This window comes from Teleopsis dalmanni, chromosome X, assembly GCF_002237135.1.
Source record: "Teleopsis dalmanni isolate 2A chromosome X, ASM223713v2, whole genome shotgun sequence".
Taxonomy (NCBI): domain Eukaryota; kingdom Metazoa; phylum Arthropoda; class Insecta; order Diptera; family Diopsidae; genus Teleopsis; species Teleopsis dalmanni.
The window spans coordinates 54,760,987-54,780,087 of record NC_051848.1 but is presented as its reverse complement, the minus strand read 5'-3'; the positions used below and the strand labels follow the sequence as shown (position 1 = coordinate 54,780,087).

General features: G+C 27.6%; 2 protein-coding genes across 2 annotated transcripts; both read left to right on the top strand.

Moving 5' to 3' along the window:
- The first annotated feature begins 3,566 nt into the window (after positions 1-3,566).
- On the top strand, positions 3,567-7,045 carry LOC119662476. The gene is made up of 3 exons (XM_038072100.1): positions 3,567-3,752; positions 6,454-6,646; positions 6,711-7,045. Exons 1-3 carry the CDS (start codon positions 3,582-3,584, stop codon positions 7,010-7,012), a joined length of 666 nt encoding a protein of 221 aa, XP_037928028.1. The 5' UTR covers positions 3,567-3,581; the 3' UTR covers positions 7,013-7,045.
- A 6,897-nt stretch (positions 7,046-13,942) lies between these two features.
- On the top strand, positions 13,943-18,883 carry LOC119662608. Its single transcript, XM_038072262.1, has 3 exons — positions 13,943-14,217; positions 14,284-14,476; positions 18,564-18,883. Exons 1-3 carry the CDS (start codon positions 13,984-13,986, stop codon positions 18,881-18,883), a joined length of 747 nt encoding a protein of 248 aa, XP_037928190.1. The 5' UTR covers positions 13,943-13,983.
- The last annotated feature ends 218 nt before the right edge of the window (positions 18,884-19,101 follow it).

The following is a 19,101-nucleotide window of genomic DNA, read 5'->3' as shown; positions in this document are numbered from 1 at the left end:
AGGTACGTCACTGTTTCTGTTTACGGAACCATAATTCATAATTCAAATACAATTTGAATACTTATTGATATTTTTATAAACGTAGGGAAAAAATTTTTAAAAAAAATAAAAAATATTTTACAAAAATTATACTGTTGTACTATTATACTATTGTACTTATACTGTTGTCTACACAAACATAAAAAGTAATTATTATTTAAATGTTCTAAGAAATTTATATTACTTCAGTCAAAATTATCAGTAGGTTGCCTGCATCAAAGGTCAATTACGGAATAACAGCGTATATAAGAAAAATGTTTTCGGAAAATATGATTGAAAAATAATAGGGTATTAAATTCAAACAAAACCCTTTACGAAAGTTTTCCTCCATTTTAAATCTAAATCTGTTTAACAACAGTCTTCCATACTTCTCTGTTTTTGCTTTTGTTTTTCAATTTTTTATGCACATTTCTTCTGAGGCATGCTGCACACTATCTTTCCATTGTTTTCTTGGTCGCTCTCTTCTTCTGCTGGTTCATACTTAGTTCTCATAAATCTTATGTGGTACTCTCATATCCGGCATTCTTTATGATATGATATATGTTTCAAAAAAATTTTTGCCATCAATTAAGAGAATATATTATTGACTAAAATTTGATATAGCAACTAAGGTACTTGATTAAACCGTTTATAAGATATAAGCTGAAGATTTTTTTTGGGTGTAGTTTTCTTTAACACCTCTATAAATAAATGACACCACTCCCACATGTTTTTTTTTACTTCTTAAATCGTTAGTTCGAACTTAACATATATTTAAGAAATACCCGGCATGAGATTTAAATTGAGAACTAAGTGCTTGCATGAGTAAATAGACCTAATTTAATTATTATTTGATATCAGTTTTATTAAGTAGTGCTAATTATATGCAATATGACATTTTTGATCAATAACTTAATCAGTTTTGTAAATGATCTTAGATATATTTTTATTTAGGATCACTAAGATAAGCTTCCGTTTTACATTATTTTATTAGCTTTCGCTTATAATATCAATAACAATATGCATTAGATTTATAATTTATTCAATAATTTATCTAATTATTTTTAACTTACTTGTTACAGGCTTTTTCGAGATAACAAGTTATTTGTATATTTTTCAATAAGAAACAATTATTTTATAAAATAGTGCATATTAAAATTCAACTCAATTAACACATCAAAACCGTTAAACTGATACCTTCATAATTTTTTTTATTTGATCTTTTGAGATGAAAAGCATATAAGAGAAAACCAACCCACCTAGATTTATCAAATGGTAAACTTCCGAACGAACTAACGCCGAAAAGGTGTGAAAATCGTGAAAAACACTCGTACCAGATGAAATACTTAACTATGATATATAAAAAATCTCTTCTCCGCCTCACAAATATCTTTACTAGCGGTAGTAAAAAAAACTTTGCCATTGATAGGAGATAAAATGTATACATATAGACTTTTGATAATTTTAGAGTATTCCTACTTCTATTTAGTATAATGAAAACCTATTGAATCGTTGTAATACAGGACGATATTGAACATACACATAGAGTTCTGTTAACAAAACACTGTCTCTGTTTTGATAAAATCCCAATCTACTACACTGAACGAAAAGTATTATCTGTGCTTATATATCCTAAAGAGTTAAGGGTTTACCTATTGAAATGAATATCTACCACACCTATGTAATAAAATATATATCATTACATGTATACACATATTGTTATTATTGTTAAGTAAGTGTCTTAGTCTTAAAATATTGTGTGTTGTATGGCACTAACATAATATGATATGACAGGCAAACTTTCAAGAAGAGGCGCGGCTTGAATAATGATAGAACCAGAGCCTTTCTGTGGTTTAGGCAAAGGAACTCTATCCATTTTTATGAACTTCGCAGAGCAAAAAGAAAACGAACTGTATTGCAAAAAGCTACCAAAAGAATCACAATCTAAAATGCTTTTAGGAAAATACAACCTAAAACGGATTGCATAGAACAATCAAAGAATTACCTAAGAATTATTACAGCATTATTGAGCGGTCGCTGTAGATTGAATAATCACCTAACGAAGTTAGAAGTTCAATCCAACTCAGACTGCAGATACTATAGAGAAGAGAGAGAAACTGCATACCATATACTTGAGGAGTGCCCGACACTGATGCACAAACGAAAGAAACATCTAGGTAGATATTTTATGGATCATAAGGATTCAAGACTAGGGGAAACTCATTTCAAAATTTTTCTTAAAACCTTAATTTCTTTTTTTTATAATTAACTATTTATCTTTAGCCCCAAAATAAACTTTAGTCTCAGCAATAAATTTTTAATGATGGATTCTTTTTTGATCTATTGATGGTATGATTTATTAAATAGTTTTTAGGTAGCTGTTCTCTTTAACTGTATTGTTATTAATAATAATAATTATTTTTGTTAAAATAGTTTTGTTTATATATCTATAATCTGCACAAAAGATCTTTCAGGTCGTGCTGCAGGAATAGCCTATCTATAATAATATATCCATAATAGTGCCAAATAGAAACCGATAGTTCATGTTTGAATTGCATAAAAAAAACTCATATTATTCGCACTGAAATAGCTACATAACTTTTCTATTATTGATATATTTATATTAATACAATACATATATGTATACTTCTTTCTGATATTTTTAATAGGTTTAAGATAACTAAGATAACTAACTTCATTATACGGTGCTTTGTGGTGCTTCGATTTTTGTTGTTTTTTTTTGGAATAACCAACGAATTCGGGTATCCAGAGCAAATCAGATCACTTAAATGTTGTCACTTTCTAAGAACCTTACTAATATATTGAGTGATTTAATCTATCTTAATCACTGCGTAACAAATTGTCAAAAATGATTAGTTCAGTTCCTAAAAGCAGAGTACTTAAAGCTTGTTAAAGTTAATATTTGTTATGAAATTCATATTTAATAATAATATTTTAAAGATATTTCTACACTTCTACACTGAAAGAAGTTGTCTGAAATTTAATTAAAATAAGATAGTATAAGCCTTTAAATCAATGAAATTTATATATAATAATTTTTTATACAGAAATACTACAACATTGGTTCAGAAAATAAATTCACAATGCATTGTTTAAAAATGCTTTGAGTTATGAAATCTATTTGAATGTACATATATTTTTAAAGATTTAGATAAAATAATTTAGAAAGTTTGTTCCATGACTAAATCTAGTTTAAGTAGTCACGTCGCTAAAAGCTCAAATCAAACGTTCGAATCGATCTATCAGCAATGAAAGTCATTTAAACTGTCTTATCAATGAAATATATCAGCTCAACTAATGTAATTAATTAAACAACATATAGAACAGAAGAAAAGTTATTTTACGACAGTTGGATCAGTTCCAATAGAGCACTTCGAGGTAACGGCAATAAACTATAACGCGAAATTCTCCGGTATTGAAAATTTGTAATACTTTTATTATGCAAATAAGTGTCCTTTTGCTATAAACTTTATATACTTTATATAATATTAAAATTTGTTTCTTTGTGCATTTCTTATAAAGTTTTTAAAATCATAGCCGTAATGTCCACCACTCAAACCAATACTCAAAAAATATTTGAACGATTTGAGTTCTTTTTGGGTATAATTAATCAAATGTGTATTGGTTTCGTTACGATCTTCATGACATGGTACTGTATAAGTACCGGTCTTCAGATAGACTTAATGCTGCATGCCTGGCTTGTGACAATTGGAGTAAGTTCAATTTATCAATTTTACATTAATAATGTTTTCGATCGAATATTGTGTATACTTTCCTGAAAACGTCTACATATATATTGTATTTTATGTAAAGAATAAATAATATTGCAATATGTATATAAACTAAAATATGAATATCAAAATACAGTGTCTTCCACATCTTCTCAAATAAATGCTATGATCTCTCAAATAAAAATCCTAGTTTTACGATATATCCTTGAATTTTTAGTCTACCAACCAAAAAAGTTGCAATTCATTCTCTAATTTATTAAGCTTTGTATTTAATAAAAAAAGAATCAAATTTATTGAGCATTATATATAGCATTTAAGTATGATTGTCAAGATGTAAGTCTTTGCTATAGAAATTGTCTCAATTTTTTGGCAAAATATATGCCATTTGGGTCTGTACCAGAACGCACCAAAAATTTATACAAATTTATTGATACCAAACTAAATTTTATAAACAAGCTACTAACATATAAGATCTCTACGATTTTAGTTTACTAAATCTAAGTTGATCTAAAACTTCAAATATATCATATCTGAACAAAATAACACCCATCAAGATATGTAGACACAAGAAATTTTCCAGAAGTGAAACAACTGAAAGAATCGCAAAGAAACGTGGGTTAACTTCATGCATTGAACTAGAGATCCACGTGAAACTTAATTGAGATATTTATTATTAAACTATATAAATAGTTACAAATCGAATACTCGTGTAAATTGCTTTGAAAATTATGTATGGATGCAAAAATGTATTCCAAAATTTAATCCAAAATACTGAAATTAAACACTACTGATTTATAAAAGGCGCACGCTCCTGCTAACTTCTTCTTTACACGGATGAAATTATAGATCCTTAAAATGTGCAGATTCTGTTAAATATGATTGTCAAGAAATGGGTCCCATATATGCATTTGTGCTTTGTTTAACCTAATGGCATTTGGAATGTTGAGCTTAGAGGTATTGTAAGGCATAACTATAATCCTTATTTCAGATTAGCCCAGCAGATTTGTTCTGACTATAGAATAATGGTTTTCATAGGTCGTAGGCAGGTCACGGTTATTTTTAATTAATAAATCAAATTATAATTGTTGAATGTTATATGAACAAAATTTAAAAAATAAATAATAAAAAATAAAAAAAATATTTTCTGAACAAATATTTCATTAAAGTCAGAAAAGAATAACAAATTTAAATTAATATACATATTGTATTATTATTAGAAAAATAATTTTGTTTTTGTAAATATGTACTATATTTTCTGATTTTACAAATTATATATAATTACTATACAATTTATAATTTAATTTAAAATTAAAAGAACTAGCCCGGAAGTATGCTTTTGATTTTATATTAGTACTTTTTGCTATGATAATATAACATAATTTCTAGCTTGAAAATAGATTATATATGTATTATTTATATATATTATAAATTTAATAAATTATTTTCAAATCACAAATGTGGTTTAATTTAATTGTAATTATTAATACACAAATCATATAAATTTATCCGTTTATTGTTAAAAGTCTGTTCATTTTTTCCTTATCATATTGTTCAGATTCTTAATTCTTATATATTAATATGTACGAAAGCTGAAATATGTAAGAAGGGAAACCGAAAGCCCCTCAAAACTGTTTGAATAATTATATCAAAATCTTCTTGAATATTATATTTTATAAATACATTTTTAATAATTGTTTCAAATATAATATACATTACAGAATGCATCACTTTTTTTTTATAGTTCTAACTTAAAGTTAGTTAAATTATTTTTGACTATTATTATTATTTATTTTTACAAAATTTTAAATTCAATTAGTTATACGTACTAAGTAAACTTAGGTTTTTGTTGATAACGATAATAACCCTTCATAAAAATAATTATGTTGCAAATCAATAATTAGAGTCTAAATTTTAATTTTCATTAATTAACTTGCAATAGATGTTTCACTTAAATAAAATTTACACATACAAACAAACTTCTGTGATGCACAAAAAAACATCGTTGTTGTTGCTAGTTTATTGCTTGTTTTTGTGCATAGTTTTGCATTTAAATGATTGCTACAATGTACTTGTGTACTTGTATTTCTCAACTTAGGTTAGGTTAGGTTATACCGGCGATCCTCGGTGGATTCACTTAGGCCAATCGGCCCATTGTGTTGCCGTATATGTAGGAAAAACTAGGGGTTTAAAACCTAGTAAAACTTAAAATGCTTTTTAATGTCAGCTCTTGAAATAGATCAAGATTCTCAAGAAAGGGGGCTCCCAAAGTGTTGAGTCACCGCCGTACATGAGTTGGACAAAACATAGTAGATGAGAGACACTCTCATCGTCTTCCCCATAGCTGCGACAGGTTGATTCGCAACTTACCTCAAGCGAATATATTATGCAGAGAAATAAGAGTATAAAATAAAATTAAAAAATGCAGTCAATTATTAATGATTAAATGTCTAGTTAGATCATAAAAGTTTTATAGAAAACCTCTATATAAGCATATTTAGTAATAATATAATGAATATATTATAGAAAGTCACAAGGTATCAAATGAAATTAAAAAAAAACCTAAATTAAAACTGTAAGTGCATCTTTTGCTTCTAAGTAAAAGTATATGGTATATCTGAAAATATATATGTATATAAAACAAAACATTTAACTAAATATTATACTAATTAAATTTTAATTGCAGTTCTGTTTTCTGATGGCTGAAGGCATTATGTCCCATTGGACTGGTAATGCACTCACATTCACATACAAACGCCAAACAAAAACTCATTTACATTGGATATTAGAAGCACTTGGGGGTGGATGTGGAGTCGCTGGGTGTCTTATAAAACTCATACCCGACCAATTTGTATTAAAAAGTATTCATAGTAAACTAGGTAAAAGTTAATTTATAAAATTCTGTTTAAAATGTTTTAATTAGAAATTTTTTTTCTATTACAGGTTTTTCTGCTTTTATTCTATGCTTGGTGAGCATGTTGACGGGTCTAAGTGCAATATTTTCTATGCGACTCAAAAAATTACTGAGTCCATTGTACAATAAAGCATTTCATAATCTATTGGGAGTTTCTACGTTTGTAATAGCGTTGGTGGCTCAATACTACGGATATTCATTTTTCGTTTGGTTGCATCTGAATCCTGGACTAATAACTTTATTACAGTGTATAACACTTGTCTCTATGGTATTAACTTGTTGGGGACCGTTTAAAGCGCTATTCAATAAAATTGTCTCAATGTTTAATTAAAAAATATGATATTGAGAGGGTGTTGTTAATCAAAAAAAGCAATTGTGATATACATTATATATTAAAATCCCACAAAAATATATCTCTATTCTACTAGAAATTTTTTTGAATTTTTTTATTTCAATCACAAAATATACACGAAAATAGAATTAAATAACTTTATTATTAATCTTTTATAATAACCTCATACATATACGAGTATCTCCTACTTTATATGCAATGTAGATACATGAGGTTGCAATAACAACCTTTCTTATTCTTATCACTGCGACGCTAACAACATATAGATTACATATTTACAGGTCATGAACCTGCAACGCACACTAGTAAAACTTGGTGTATACAATCTCATCCTTAACATTTGCGCAGTAGTTATGTATGGCAAGCAGGTCCGTCTGTATGGACATTTGGCTGGAACTCTTACTGTAATTAAAGGTGGAACGAATGTACGAATGTAAGGTGACCTCGAAATACTAGTGTTAAACTGTACCTGATTAAATTATATTCAACACAAAACAATAAGAACTATAGTTAAGATTAAGATACAAGAAACTGATGACTCTAATTTAATAAAGGCTGCATTAATATATGGTAAATCGTGTAATTTTAAGTAAGATTTAGCGATTAAAAAAATTAAATATAAGTAATACATATGCTAATACTTTATTGAACCTTATGTTGTACATCTCTTGTCAAAGAAGATGTGCCATATGTTTCTTACAATACGAGGGTCACTATTTTTTTTTGAGCCTAATAATGAAAAAATAGTAACTTGTCGTTGAAAATCGCTTTATTTTTTCTCGAAATATTCTCCTTTATGATTAATATACTTTTGCATGCGTTCGAACCATTTGTCAAAGCATTTTTTCCAATCTTCTTCAGACACCTCCAAAACATACTTTTTACTCGTAAATGCAACAACGGCTTCTTCCGCCAACAAACATTCGAAAATCGTTGGACTTCGTTGACCCATCAATTCGATTTTTTTAAACTTTAAATAGTCAGTTGTTACTCATAGACGAAATATGTGAGCACTCGCATTGTCTTGATGGAGATAGAAAATGATTCGACGGAAATAAATGATTGCATACCATTCGAATTTGATCGTTTTACGTTCCTGTAATAAGAAACGAGCACTTGGTTCAACAATTTTTGTTGGCTTTGGTTCATCTTGAAACACTCATACAGTGGACTGCTGTTTACGTTTCGGCTCATAGGAGTACACATATATCTATGATTCGCCACCTGTTACAATCTTATAGTTGTAAACGTTTTTTGAAGCACTACGATTATACTTCTTGGCCATTTGTGTGCACGGTACACCAAGGAGTTTGTTGAGATTTTGTCAAATGATTGGGGATGGAATGTAACAGGTACAAACGTTTCTCATGGCAAAATGATCGTGCTATATTTTATAAATGCCTCAATCTCACAGTATGTTGCATGACGATCTTCCATTATAGATTTCAGTTTTGCACAGCATTAATGTTTTCTGGTACAACAACTGAACAATTGATTTTGGACGACCTCCACGAATACGAATTTTCTCAGTAAACGAACGGCGGACATGATTAAAATCATTGCTACAGCGTTTCACAGTAGCAAAGGAAGGAGCTCACTTTACAGCGCTAAATGTGATGCAAAGGATGGAAATATAATACAATTTGATATGATAATAAAAAATCCAAAAAAAAAAAATAGTTTAGCAAATAGCATAAAGAAAAAAAATTAAAAAAAAACAAAATTTAATAGTGTTGCCATAGAGCAGTCATACCTGTTCTGGTCTTAAGGTTGCATGATATCGCCGATATAATGTAATTACCCTAAAGATATGATTGTGCTCTACTATTATATAGATTTATATAAAATCTTGTTTTCGTGTACTACTTATTTTTTCCTATATATGTCCATGTTTTATAATTTGGGTAAGACTAACACAGTTATACTTTCAAATGTTTCCTTAATCATCTTGACTTACGCTATATAAATGACGTTCTATAAGAAGGTTATTGAGGACACAAAACCATCCACAATTTTTGACTGCCAACTTCTTTACTGAAATATATAGTAGTCTTTTTCATCATATTCAGGTAGGAGCATAATATATACTTTAGGTAAAAGTACATATATACGTACTTCCATCTTTGTAACATTTCAATATGAGTTTAAAGTATAAATGTGTACGTTTTTGTCAAATCGGCCATATTAGCATATACTTTATACAGTATACACTTCTTTGAAATATGAATGGGTCCATTTGTGTTTAAATTGCTTTCACTGGTGGTATAAGGAGCAGCAGTTTCCCGCTCCAATTTCCATGGAGCGAAATGTTTTTCTTTCCACAAAAATTATTCCATTATACTACTTTTAGGTGTCAAGTTCCTATCAACTACTTATTTACTATATGAAAACTTTGTTGTAAATAGTACCATATAGTATATTTATGTTTTGAAACTAGCTTAAGTTGATTCTATTTTCTTCTAAGATGTTACGTATATGTCACCCATATTGTATTGTGTTGAAGCATAAAATATTATTCTAAAATCTTTGATGTGTTCTTGATTCCAGACAAATTTATATATTCAATCGTTTTTATTTTTTCAATAAATTTTAATTAATGTTGTCAGCAACAAATGTTTTGTAATATCAGCCTTCCGAAATAATTAATTAACATATTCATGTCTTCGTATCAAACGGATTTAGTTAAAGATAAGTAATTATTTCACATTCAACATACTTCGATCGGACAAAACTTTCACACACTTGCTATATAAATGACAGACCATATAATGAAAGCAAAGGAAACATATTGGTATCATTCGGTTTCACAGATTAACGAAAATAGACAAGTAGGACGTCACTGCTGATCTTCAATTTATAAAAGATTTTATAACAAATATATTAAACGAACGCTATTAATTAAGTCTCTGTTAGTATCTTTCGATACTTTGTTTCTGCTTTTCGAATATCTGTGCCTTACAAGTGAAAATTTGAACATATATGGAGTATTTACTTGGTTCAAAGAATGGAATGAAATTACAATAACGTCTTGTTTTTGCTATATTTTATAAAAAGGATTTCTAAGTCCAAACGGATATTCTTAATTTCTTATATACCAAGGAATTCTAGTTATTGAATGAATGATTTTGGATAACATGCTGAATTATCTCAAGCATTATTTGATAGCTTAAGACTATATGTCTAAACAAGCTTGAGATTTAAGCATTTTAAAGAAACACTTTGAACTTTTGATAAAGTTCCAAAAAATATTAAAAAATTTTAAAAAATAATGGTTTCCTGAAAATTTTTATTTCGTGGTAAAATTTAAAACTAAATCTAAATAAAATATAGAACATGAAAATTTTGGGTACATGTCTTGAGAAAAATTTTTTTTTGAAATTTAACGGTTAATATGAGTACTTAAATATAAACCATTTTAATTATTTAAGCAATTTCTTAAAAGTTCAATCAATTATCTTTGAAACGCAGTAAATTTGAAGTTCTTACCATTTATAGAACTTAATATATTAGCCATTTGAAAATGTGTCTACAAAGCGAATTCTCAAAACCCCATGGGTTCATATCTCCTAGAAAAAAAATCACAAAATTTTTCCTCGAAATATGGATCTTCTTATTTCACAAAAGGAGCTCATAAAAAAAATTTCAGTCAAATCGGAAAACATGGGTCAAAAAGATGTCCGATTTATAAAAGAATGACCCATATTCATTCTAGTTTTGATAACATTAAAAATTTACTAATTTTAAATTTTATATTAAAAAAATTTGTATCAGTTGAAGATAACGCTAAGAACTCTAGGTAATTAATTGATGGGTTCAATAAAAACAATTATTTAAAAATTATTTAAATTAAAGTTGAGGAAGTTTATTCCCTTTATTTCAATGTTGAATCTTCAATATTTGAAGTAGTTTTCTTTTATAATTGTGCACTTATGCCATCCTAAATTGTAATTCGAAGAATTAAAGTCACTGTTGAAATGTCTTATTAGATACAGTTTTGAGGAAGAATAAATAAATCTCAATTTTTGATATAGAGAAAAGTTCAGAGTATCATATATATATATATATATTATATATATATATATATATATATATATACATATACTATATGTGTTAAAATATATTATAAATATATATACCAATACATAAATAAACGTCTATATTTTATATTATTTTAATATTAATCAGATAATATCTAATTTCTCCATCTGCAATTTTTCCATAAAAAAGAAACTATTTATATTCAAACAATAAATGAATCGATAATGCCGCATTTATTTTAAAATCATTCAAACTACTTAAAAGCTATATATCTACATTATCTTAGAATATTATTTATCAAGAAAAATAATCAGGAAATATTTGTTTCCTCAATGTACTAAATAGTTCTCATAAATGCAAAATTATCTACTAAAGACCAACGTTACACTAGAGTGAAAAATTTTGTATCCGAACTTAATAAGCATTACTTGTAATCAACAAAAACAAAAAAGTTAAAATTACCTATAACAATTTATTATCGTAGTATACATTAACTTACACACATAATATATGATTGCACACTTCTCAAAAGTGCAATATAAATCAAGTCCCTTGTAGATTAGGTTAGGTTAGGTTATACCGGTGATCTCAAGGGAATCCACCGTATAATAGAGAAACTCAGTCTAGAACCTTTGGTGAAACTTAGAATGCTGTTTGGTGGAACGTTTTGTGGTTGATCAAGATCTTGAAAGAAGTAGGCCCCTAAAAAGTTGAGTCGCCGCCGTGCATAAGCCTTATGGTGGGTTTACAGCGTAGCTGCGATAGGTATGATTGAAGAGGAGATTCAATCTTCTAGCATAGTTATCTAATCTACAATGATCTGTAATGTAAGTAAACCTATCTTTTCGGGGCATTTCAATGGGAGAATTAGATTTTCTTTTAGTGGAGAGTGACCAAATTCCAACCAGATGCCTACTTATCCCTACAATACTACACTGGATTCCCTACAATACTAGAGTCTATAATTTTAAAAATTTCCGTATCTCTCTAGACGGGCAGAAAGTACAAAATGTGACTTGATTTTGCTCTGATTTAGATTAAGAACACCTAAGTTGAAATTATTTACCATGTTACTAATTACATACTGCTCAATAGAAGATAACTAGACCATCGATAAATAAGAGGAAACCATTCTGTTTGGCAATGTGAAGTACAATATTCAACCTATGTATATGTATATTTATTTTTATTTTAAAATTTCATTTTTACAGCACGTTTAATAAATCTTAAATTAATATATAAATAAATATAATCTAAATAGCGACTGTGACACAATGTCGTCCGTTGACTTATAGTATAATGCATAATAGTAAATATAATAGTAGTATAATAGTATAGTATAATAGTAATAGTACAAATGGTAGTATAACAGTAAATATAATAGTAAGCTAATAAATACACGTTATAAATAATAGATAAGATCGGTATGTTACATAGGTTCTTATATATTCTGCTACTTTTATCCATACTATTTTAAAGCCGTTCAAAATATTTAGAATGTTTTCATAAGATAGAATAACTTTACTAAAGTAAGCTAATCGAAACTCTTGTAGAAAACAAACAATATCTTCAATCTCAACTAAATTCCACATACTAGAAAGCATAAATCTATCTACATCAAAGTTATTCCCGTTTAGCTGTGCCGTGCTTCTTCTTGCTTTGAATATCTAGGTAATATTTTTAATATGTGTTATGTCAGCTATATATTCCTTTTCCAGTGATGGCGTCAAGTCTTACTAATTTCGGTTGGTTTGTTTTGATTTGCTTATATCTTTATCTCTCATATCAGTTTTCAGAACTGTAAATAGCAATTCATTATTTATCTTCCAAAGTCTTTGCGATGCTGTTCGCTGATTTCAATTTATACCGCAATCATTTCCCAGCTCATTAAGAGCCTGCTCCCAAGAAAGATTATAATTTAATAATTTTTTGGTTAATTAATTGAATAATCTTTCGTTATCGTATATAAATATGGTTCTGAAAATGTAATTGGGGTGCAGTTATAACGTATATAAATGTCTCTCTTCCGTCCCAGTCTCTAACATTAAAATATATGTCAGCGTAAATTGCGGTATTCTCAATATTTTCTTTAAAAAGTATAATTGAAGTTTATCCCATTCCTCAAACGGAATGCAATCCCATACTTGAGCTCTACTAATATGTTGGTATTCCTCTACTTACTGCTAGAAAGAAATTCCATTTTGCTTTTAAATATATGTTGGTTTTATTGAGAAAGTTGTTCCACGTGAGATTTATACTATATTTTGCTGCAATATTTCTCTTCTCTACATGCTTCCTAAAGTTCCTTGTTGGTGTCATTATCACACCTAGATAGCAGTATTCATTCACTACTCTACCGACATAGCAATCCATATTTAATATATTAAAATAACAATATTTCGATCCGCTCGCAGCGTAACACCTTGAAAAACTTAACAAATTTTTTGTACGCCTTAGAGTAAAAGATATAAAAGTTCCTCCTGTAATATGTTTCCTCTACTATGTGCTTTAGTAGAATGCCTGACGGACTACAGCTTAATTACATGATCTATAGTTTGTTTATTACTTTGCACTCTGGTGTACCTATTACCTGCCGTCATAGGTAAGAATATCATTGCAGCTAATGATAATGACTCTTGCTATCGTATGAATCAGAAGATAAATAATACAGAACAAAATTAATCAAGTAACAATGCAAATTCGGTAGCAGTTAGAAATTCAAGGGAAGAGGTGAAAATCTGTAATTGGCCAACAAGCTATGCTACAATATCAACAACATTGATAATGGCACTATCAGGTGGCAAACTTATTTGCAATAAACTCACACTATTTATTAGTACACATCTTCGAGTATTCATTAACGTAACTGAAATAGTTTTCTAAACCAAAATTCGTCTGCAAAAACCTACAGAATGCCTAAAACCGGAAAGTTTATTATCAATAGTGCAAAAGAGTATAAAAATCGGAGCATAGATAATAGATCTGAAATTAATATAAACGTGCCGACACTTGCACAACGCCTGGAGTTCAGTATTGCAGTCTTAAATCGACTTCTCATAGGCTTTGTTACTTTTTACATGTGCTGGATGTGCCTGAGGCTAAAAGTGAAAGAAATCCCATTTCATGCATTGTTCTGTACTGTGGGTGTATGTATAATTTTGATTTAAGAAACTACTTTATTTTGAATTATTTTTTAAAAATTTTCTCATTAGTTTGTATTTTTAATGGCTGAGGGTTTGATGGCACATTATCGTAGTAACGCTTGGTCACAGTTATGCTATCGACCAGAGAAAACGCGATTACATTGGATACTACAACTCATTGGGTCAATTGTGGGTATAATAGGCATCGGTATAAAAATATGTCTGGAGAATAAACATTTCTATACAATACATGGAGTATTAGGTGTGTAAGTTAGTGTATATATTTTTATATTTTTTCTATGTTAATTTTTTATATTAAATTGCATTTATATTCTTTTAATATCTTATTATATGTATATACAATTATATTGAATATATAAAAACATAATGTTAATGTATAGATTTTATTTCTATAATCCATATAGAATGTATTTGTTAATTATTTACCTTTACATGCATACTTTTCTGGACATATATATTTATATTTACAAATTTATACCATTTAATTATTATTAACATCTTTTAATGACTAATTTTCTAATACAATATATTCATTTCAATGCATAAAGATAATGATTGTCAGATAAGTTTATTTGAAGGACTCATTTGTACATATATATCAGTCCTTCTAATCTAAAACACCTCAAGATTTATATGCAACTAAGTAAAAATACTATAAGGATCATTACAGAAATTAATTCTGACAAGGTACTGTAGGTTGAATCATCTCCTTACTAAACTGGGAACTTACTCTAATAAAAGTTTTAGGTTTTATAGAGAAGAAAATGAGACCTCAAAACACATGGTAGAAGTACCCAAATGTGCATCTCATATCAGATGAAAAAATAAAAAACTGCAATTTAGGTTCAATACTACAATTTATAAAGGAAGTCGAACTTCAAGAAATAATCCAAGCCCCTTAAGAAAATAGAATAGATCTTTAGGTAATAATGCAACATCCTTAAACATAGTTATATTATTTCAATAAATTACTTGTTCTAAATGTGATTACTTGTGCCATTAATAGTAATAACTTATATTAGAATTTAAACATAAAATTTATTTAGTTTATTATAATATTTTTTATATCCAAAATTATAATTATTTATTTTTTTGTAATATATATAATTTATATAAAATAAGAGGAACATGTTTGCGTGTCAAAAAAAAAATATTTTTGTAAACAATCTCTACATATCTATATCTATAATCTATAAACAATCTAAAATCTATATATATATATATATAAATATATATAATTTCAAATGAATATTAATTTATTGTTATTTTTATAAAAATAATTGCTGTTGTGTTATTATAGTTGTCCCAATAATGTCAAATCCGTTTTAACAGGAAATAGCTATCACTTGAAGTTCTCTGAAGCCCCAAAAAAATTGATAAACCGATGCAATTATTTAAAGAACCATTTTTTCTATAAGTTATAATAAATTTTAAAATTCATAAATCATATAATGAAGAACGTGGAACTAATATTTAATATTAGTTCTACTTAAAAGTAAAAATATAGTAAATTTAAAAATTAAAAGAATCCGTAAATATCTCTAATATAACGCAAAACGTTGTTAAATATATTATCAGGAAATAAAAAGAGTTGATTAGTGGATGATATAAAGAATTTTGTCTACAAATTTTAACCTTTTTTGTACTAGGGTTGATTTACAAATTTGAATAAGTAGTTATATAAACACAAAATATAGTATATTATGCCACATCAGGAATTATAGTTTACGATTTGTAGTTGTTGTAACTTTTTTTGAGAGAAGTAAAAACGGTAGTTGGTTTTCTGGAAAAACAAATGGCAGCAAAACATTAGCTTAGCTATGCACCAGACTGCTATTGTACCTTTTTGAATTAGCATAGTCTGCTCAAAGTAGGTTAATAGACATTTTAGATCACATATTAGGTTCCACTTTGTCATCGCTGCTTATAGTATACATATATTATTTATAAGCTGAATTTAAGAAATTTATTTTTCATTATTGAATTCATTACAAGTTGAGCTTTTAACTTCCGCGTATAGATCGATATTAATTAATATATATAATACATTTTTTACTACTGTCGTCTTTATATATAAATCATTTACACGCTGATTTTTAAAATTACTTTTTTGTACTGACTTATTTAATCTATGTTATAAGTCAATTACAAAAAGAATTTTTTATCTATAGCATATATAATATTATACACTTTATATATATGTATATATATATATTCACTCTATTACCACATATGTTATTATAATTGATGTATCCCTCATATTGCATCTACTATTAATACACGTTATTTTACATTTTATTGTTACTTTGTCTTCTTTAAACTGATTTAAAAATATTAAATTAATTGTCGACTACACGAATTGATTGATTAACATTTTTTTTTTCTTTCCATTCCATTTATAAGAAATAGTCAAGATTCTAGAACTGAATAACCCTGATGAAACCCTGAATAGAGCTTTATACAGAAACATTTATTTAATGAACCTTACCCTAATCTATCTTACAAAACTAACAACTTTATTATATGTTAAATAGGAATATACATATATGCTTTAAATAGCTTAGTAGACTGAAATTTCTAATAGTTATGATGTATGTGAACAGAATTGAAATACATATCTACTTTTAAAAATATTTTAAATTCATTAAAAGAGCTCTTAATATAAAAAAAGAATAAAAATTTGTTGTCTGTTCTAAATATTCCAAAAGAATTATTTTCTCCCGAACAATATATCTACCTATTAAAATTCTTCTATTCTGCATCACTTGAATAATATCTGTTTTCTTCGAAAGTGGGCATAATAAGGAATCAGATTATTGCTAAATTTATTATAGATAGAAATTACCTACCCACCCTACAATAGTGATCTATCCTATAAGCTAGAACTGTCCAGACCAGATACGATCGCGGGCCAGTACAAATCGCAGGTTAGAGGGCCGCAGGAACTAATACATACGTTCATAAATAAAAATAAAAATACGACTATTAATGTTAAATTCAGTTTCATTAATTTATCAATTTAAATTCATTTATTTGGTATATTATAAAAATAAAATAATGTAGTTTTACTAGTACACCAAAAGAAAATTTGCACAATTGTAGTAGATTAAAAACATGTCGCGGGCCGTACTTTGAACAGCCCTGCTATAAGCCATGTGATTACTTGCTTAAACAAAGCGATTGCAATACTAATTTATTTTAAAAATTTTAAAAGAAACTAGTTAAATTAAAATTAATTTAAATAATTGTAATTGTATGTACAATTACATTACATTAAATACAATCCTGAAATATGTATTTTACATTTTCGCCTTTTACTATTTTATATTAAATTACTAAAAATTATATTTTCATACAAAAACCATATAAATAAATGAGTAATGTAACTAAAATATAGATAACTTAACATTGATATCTTTTGTTTCATACAGGATTCATAATATTATGATGTACTAAACAATATCAAAAACAAGAACAGCCCATTTGTTAAATCAAAAACTCGTTAAATCGAATAAATACGTTAAATCGAGTAAATATCTTAAATAAACAACTTTAGCTTTAAGTAGTTAATTTTTTTTTTCGAAAATTATTTTTTAAAGAACATAAGTTAGTTTGATTTTTAATTTTATATACCTCCACGTATAAGTCTTATAAAATCATGATATTGTTGTATCATAATATTGTTGTAATGTATATTATTTTCTTTAGTCATTTGTATAGAAAGTATAAGTATTCCGCAGTATTTTTGCACAGAATTTGAATTATGACAGCTTTCCTTTTATATTCGCTATTCTTCTACAGTATTCAATAGTATTCGATTCTATTCGATCGTGAGGGCTGTCCAAAGTTTGGCCCGCGACATGTTTTTAATCTACTACAATTACGCAAATTTTCTTTTGCTATACTGGTAATGTTATTTCTGGTTTATGTTATTATGTTATATATTACTGGTTTATGTTATTTCTATGCTATACCAAATAAATGAATTTAAATTAAAAAATTTGTTTCTGCGGTCCTCCAATCTGTACAGTGATTTGTATTGGAGCGCGATCGCATCTGGTTTGAACAGCCCTATTCTATATAATGATTTATACATCTATTATGTCGCACGTTCAATGATACTAATTTGTCATTCATTGAATAGAGTATTCACTATTGTTGAAGACGTCTTATTTGCTCTATAGGTGAGCGCATTAGAATAATGCCGCAATGCCGTTTACCAAAAACAATTTTTTTTTCAAATTTATTTGATCCCAATTATTATTTATTTAATTTAAAACTTTTTTTAATTTTTTCTAATAAATTCCATATTTTTTTTTTTTTCATAGGTTTAGTGACTTTAATTTTATGCTTAGTTAGTCTCGCTAGCGGACTAAGCTCTTTATACGCTAATGAACTGAAGCAACGCCTACAGCCAATAATCAATAAAGCAGTCCATAATGCACTGGGTTTATGCACCTTCACATTGGCCATGTTAAGCATGTACTACTCATTCGAGACCGAAATATTTATGGATTATTCATTAGACGCAGCGAATTATATGGATTTTCGCTTACTTATGCAAATCATGATTTGCTTAATACTGATCTTAAGCAGTTATGGACCACTGTGGTGTTTTCTATATAGTAAAATATGGAAATGTTGCTAAAAGAATATGGACGAATTATTATTTTAATTATATTTTTAATTTTTAATAAAAATAAAAACATTTTTTTATTTAAGAGTTTGCTTTAAATGTGCAATGGATTTTTATTATTTTGTGTTCATTTATAAATAATACTTTTTGCATGTGTATGAGAGAATAAATATTACTTAAAAATTGCATACTTAATTATTAAAATTTTCTTAAATAATACATAAAAGAAT

What these genes read in the sequence shown, in the direction of transcription:
- LOC119662608 (XM_038072262.1), top strand. Translation starts at nt 13,984, where the DNA reads ATGCCTAAAACCGGAAAGTTTATTATCAATAGTGCAAAAGAGTATAAA. An exon ending in CATTGTTCTGTACTGTGGGT is followed by an intron (nt 14,218 to 14,283) that starts GTATGTATAATT and finishes TTTTCTCATTAG; the next exon opens with TTTGTATTTTTAATGGCTGA. An exon ending in TACAATACATGGAGTATTAG is followed by an intron (nt 14,477 to 18,563) that starts GTGTGTAAGTTA and finishes TTTTTTTCATAG; the next exon opens with GTTTAGTGACTTTAATTTTA.
- LOC119662476 (XM_038072100.1), top strand. Translation starts at nt 3,582, where the DNA reads ATGTCCACCACTCAAACCAATACTCAAAAAATATTTGAACGATTTGAG. An exon ending in CCTGGCTTGTGACAATTGGA is followed by an intron (nt 3,753 to 6,453) that starts GTAAGTTCAATT and finishes TTTTAATTGCAG; the next exon opens with TTCTGTTTTCTGATGGCTGA. An exon ending in AAGTATTCATAGTAAACTAG is followed by an intron (nt 6,647 to 6,710) that starts GTAAAAGTTAAT and finishes TTTCTATTACAG; the next exon opens with GTTTTTCTGCTTTTATTCTA.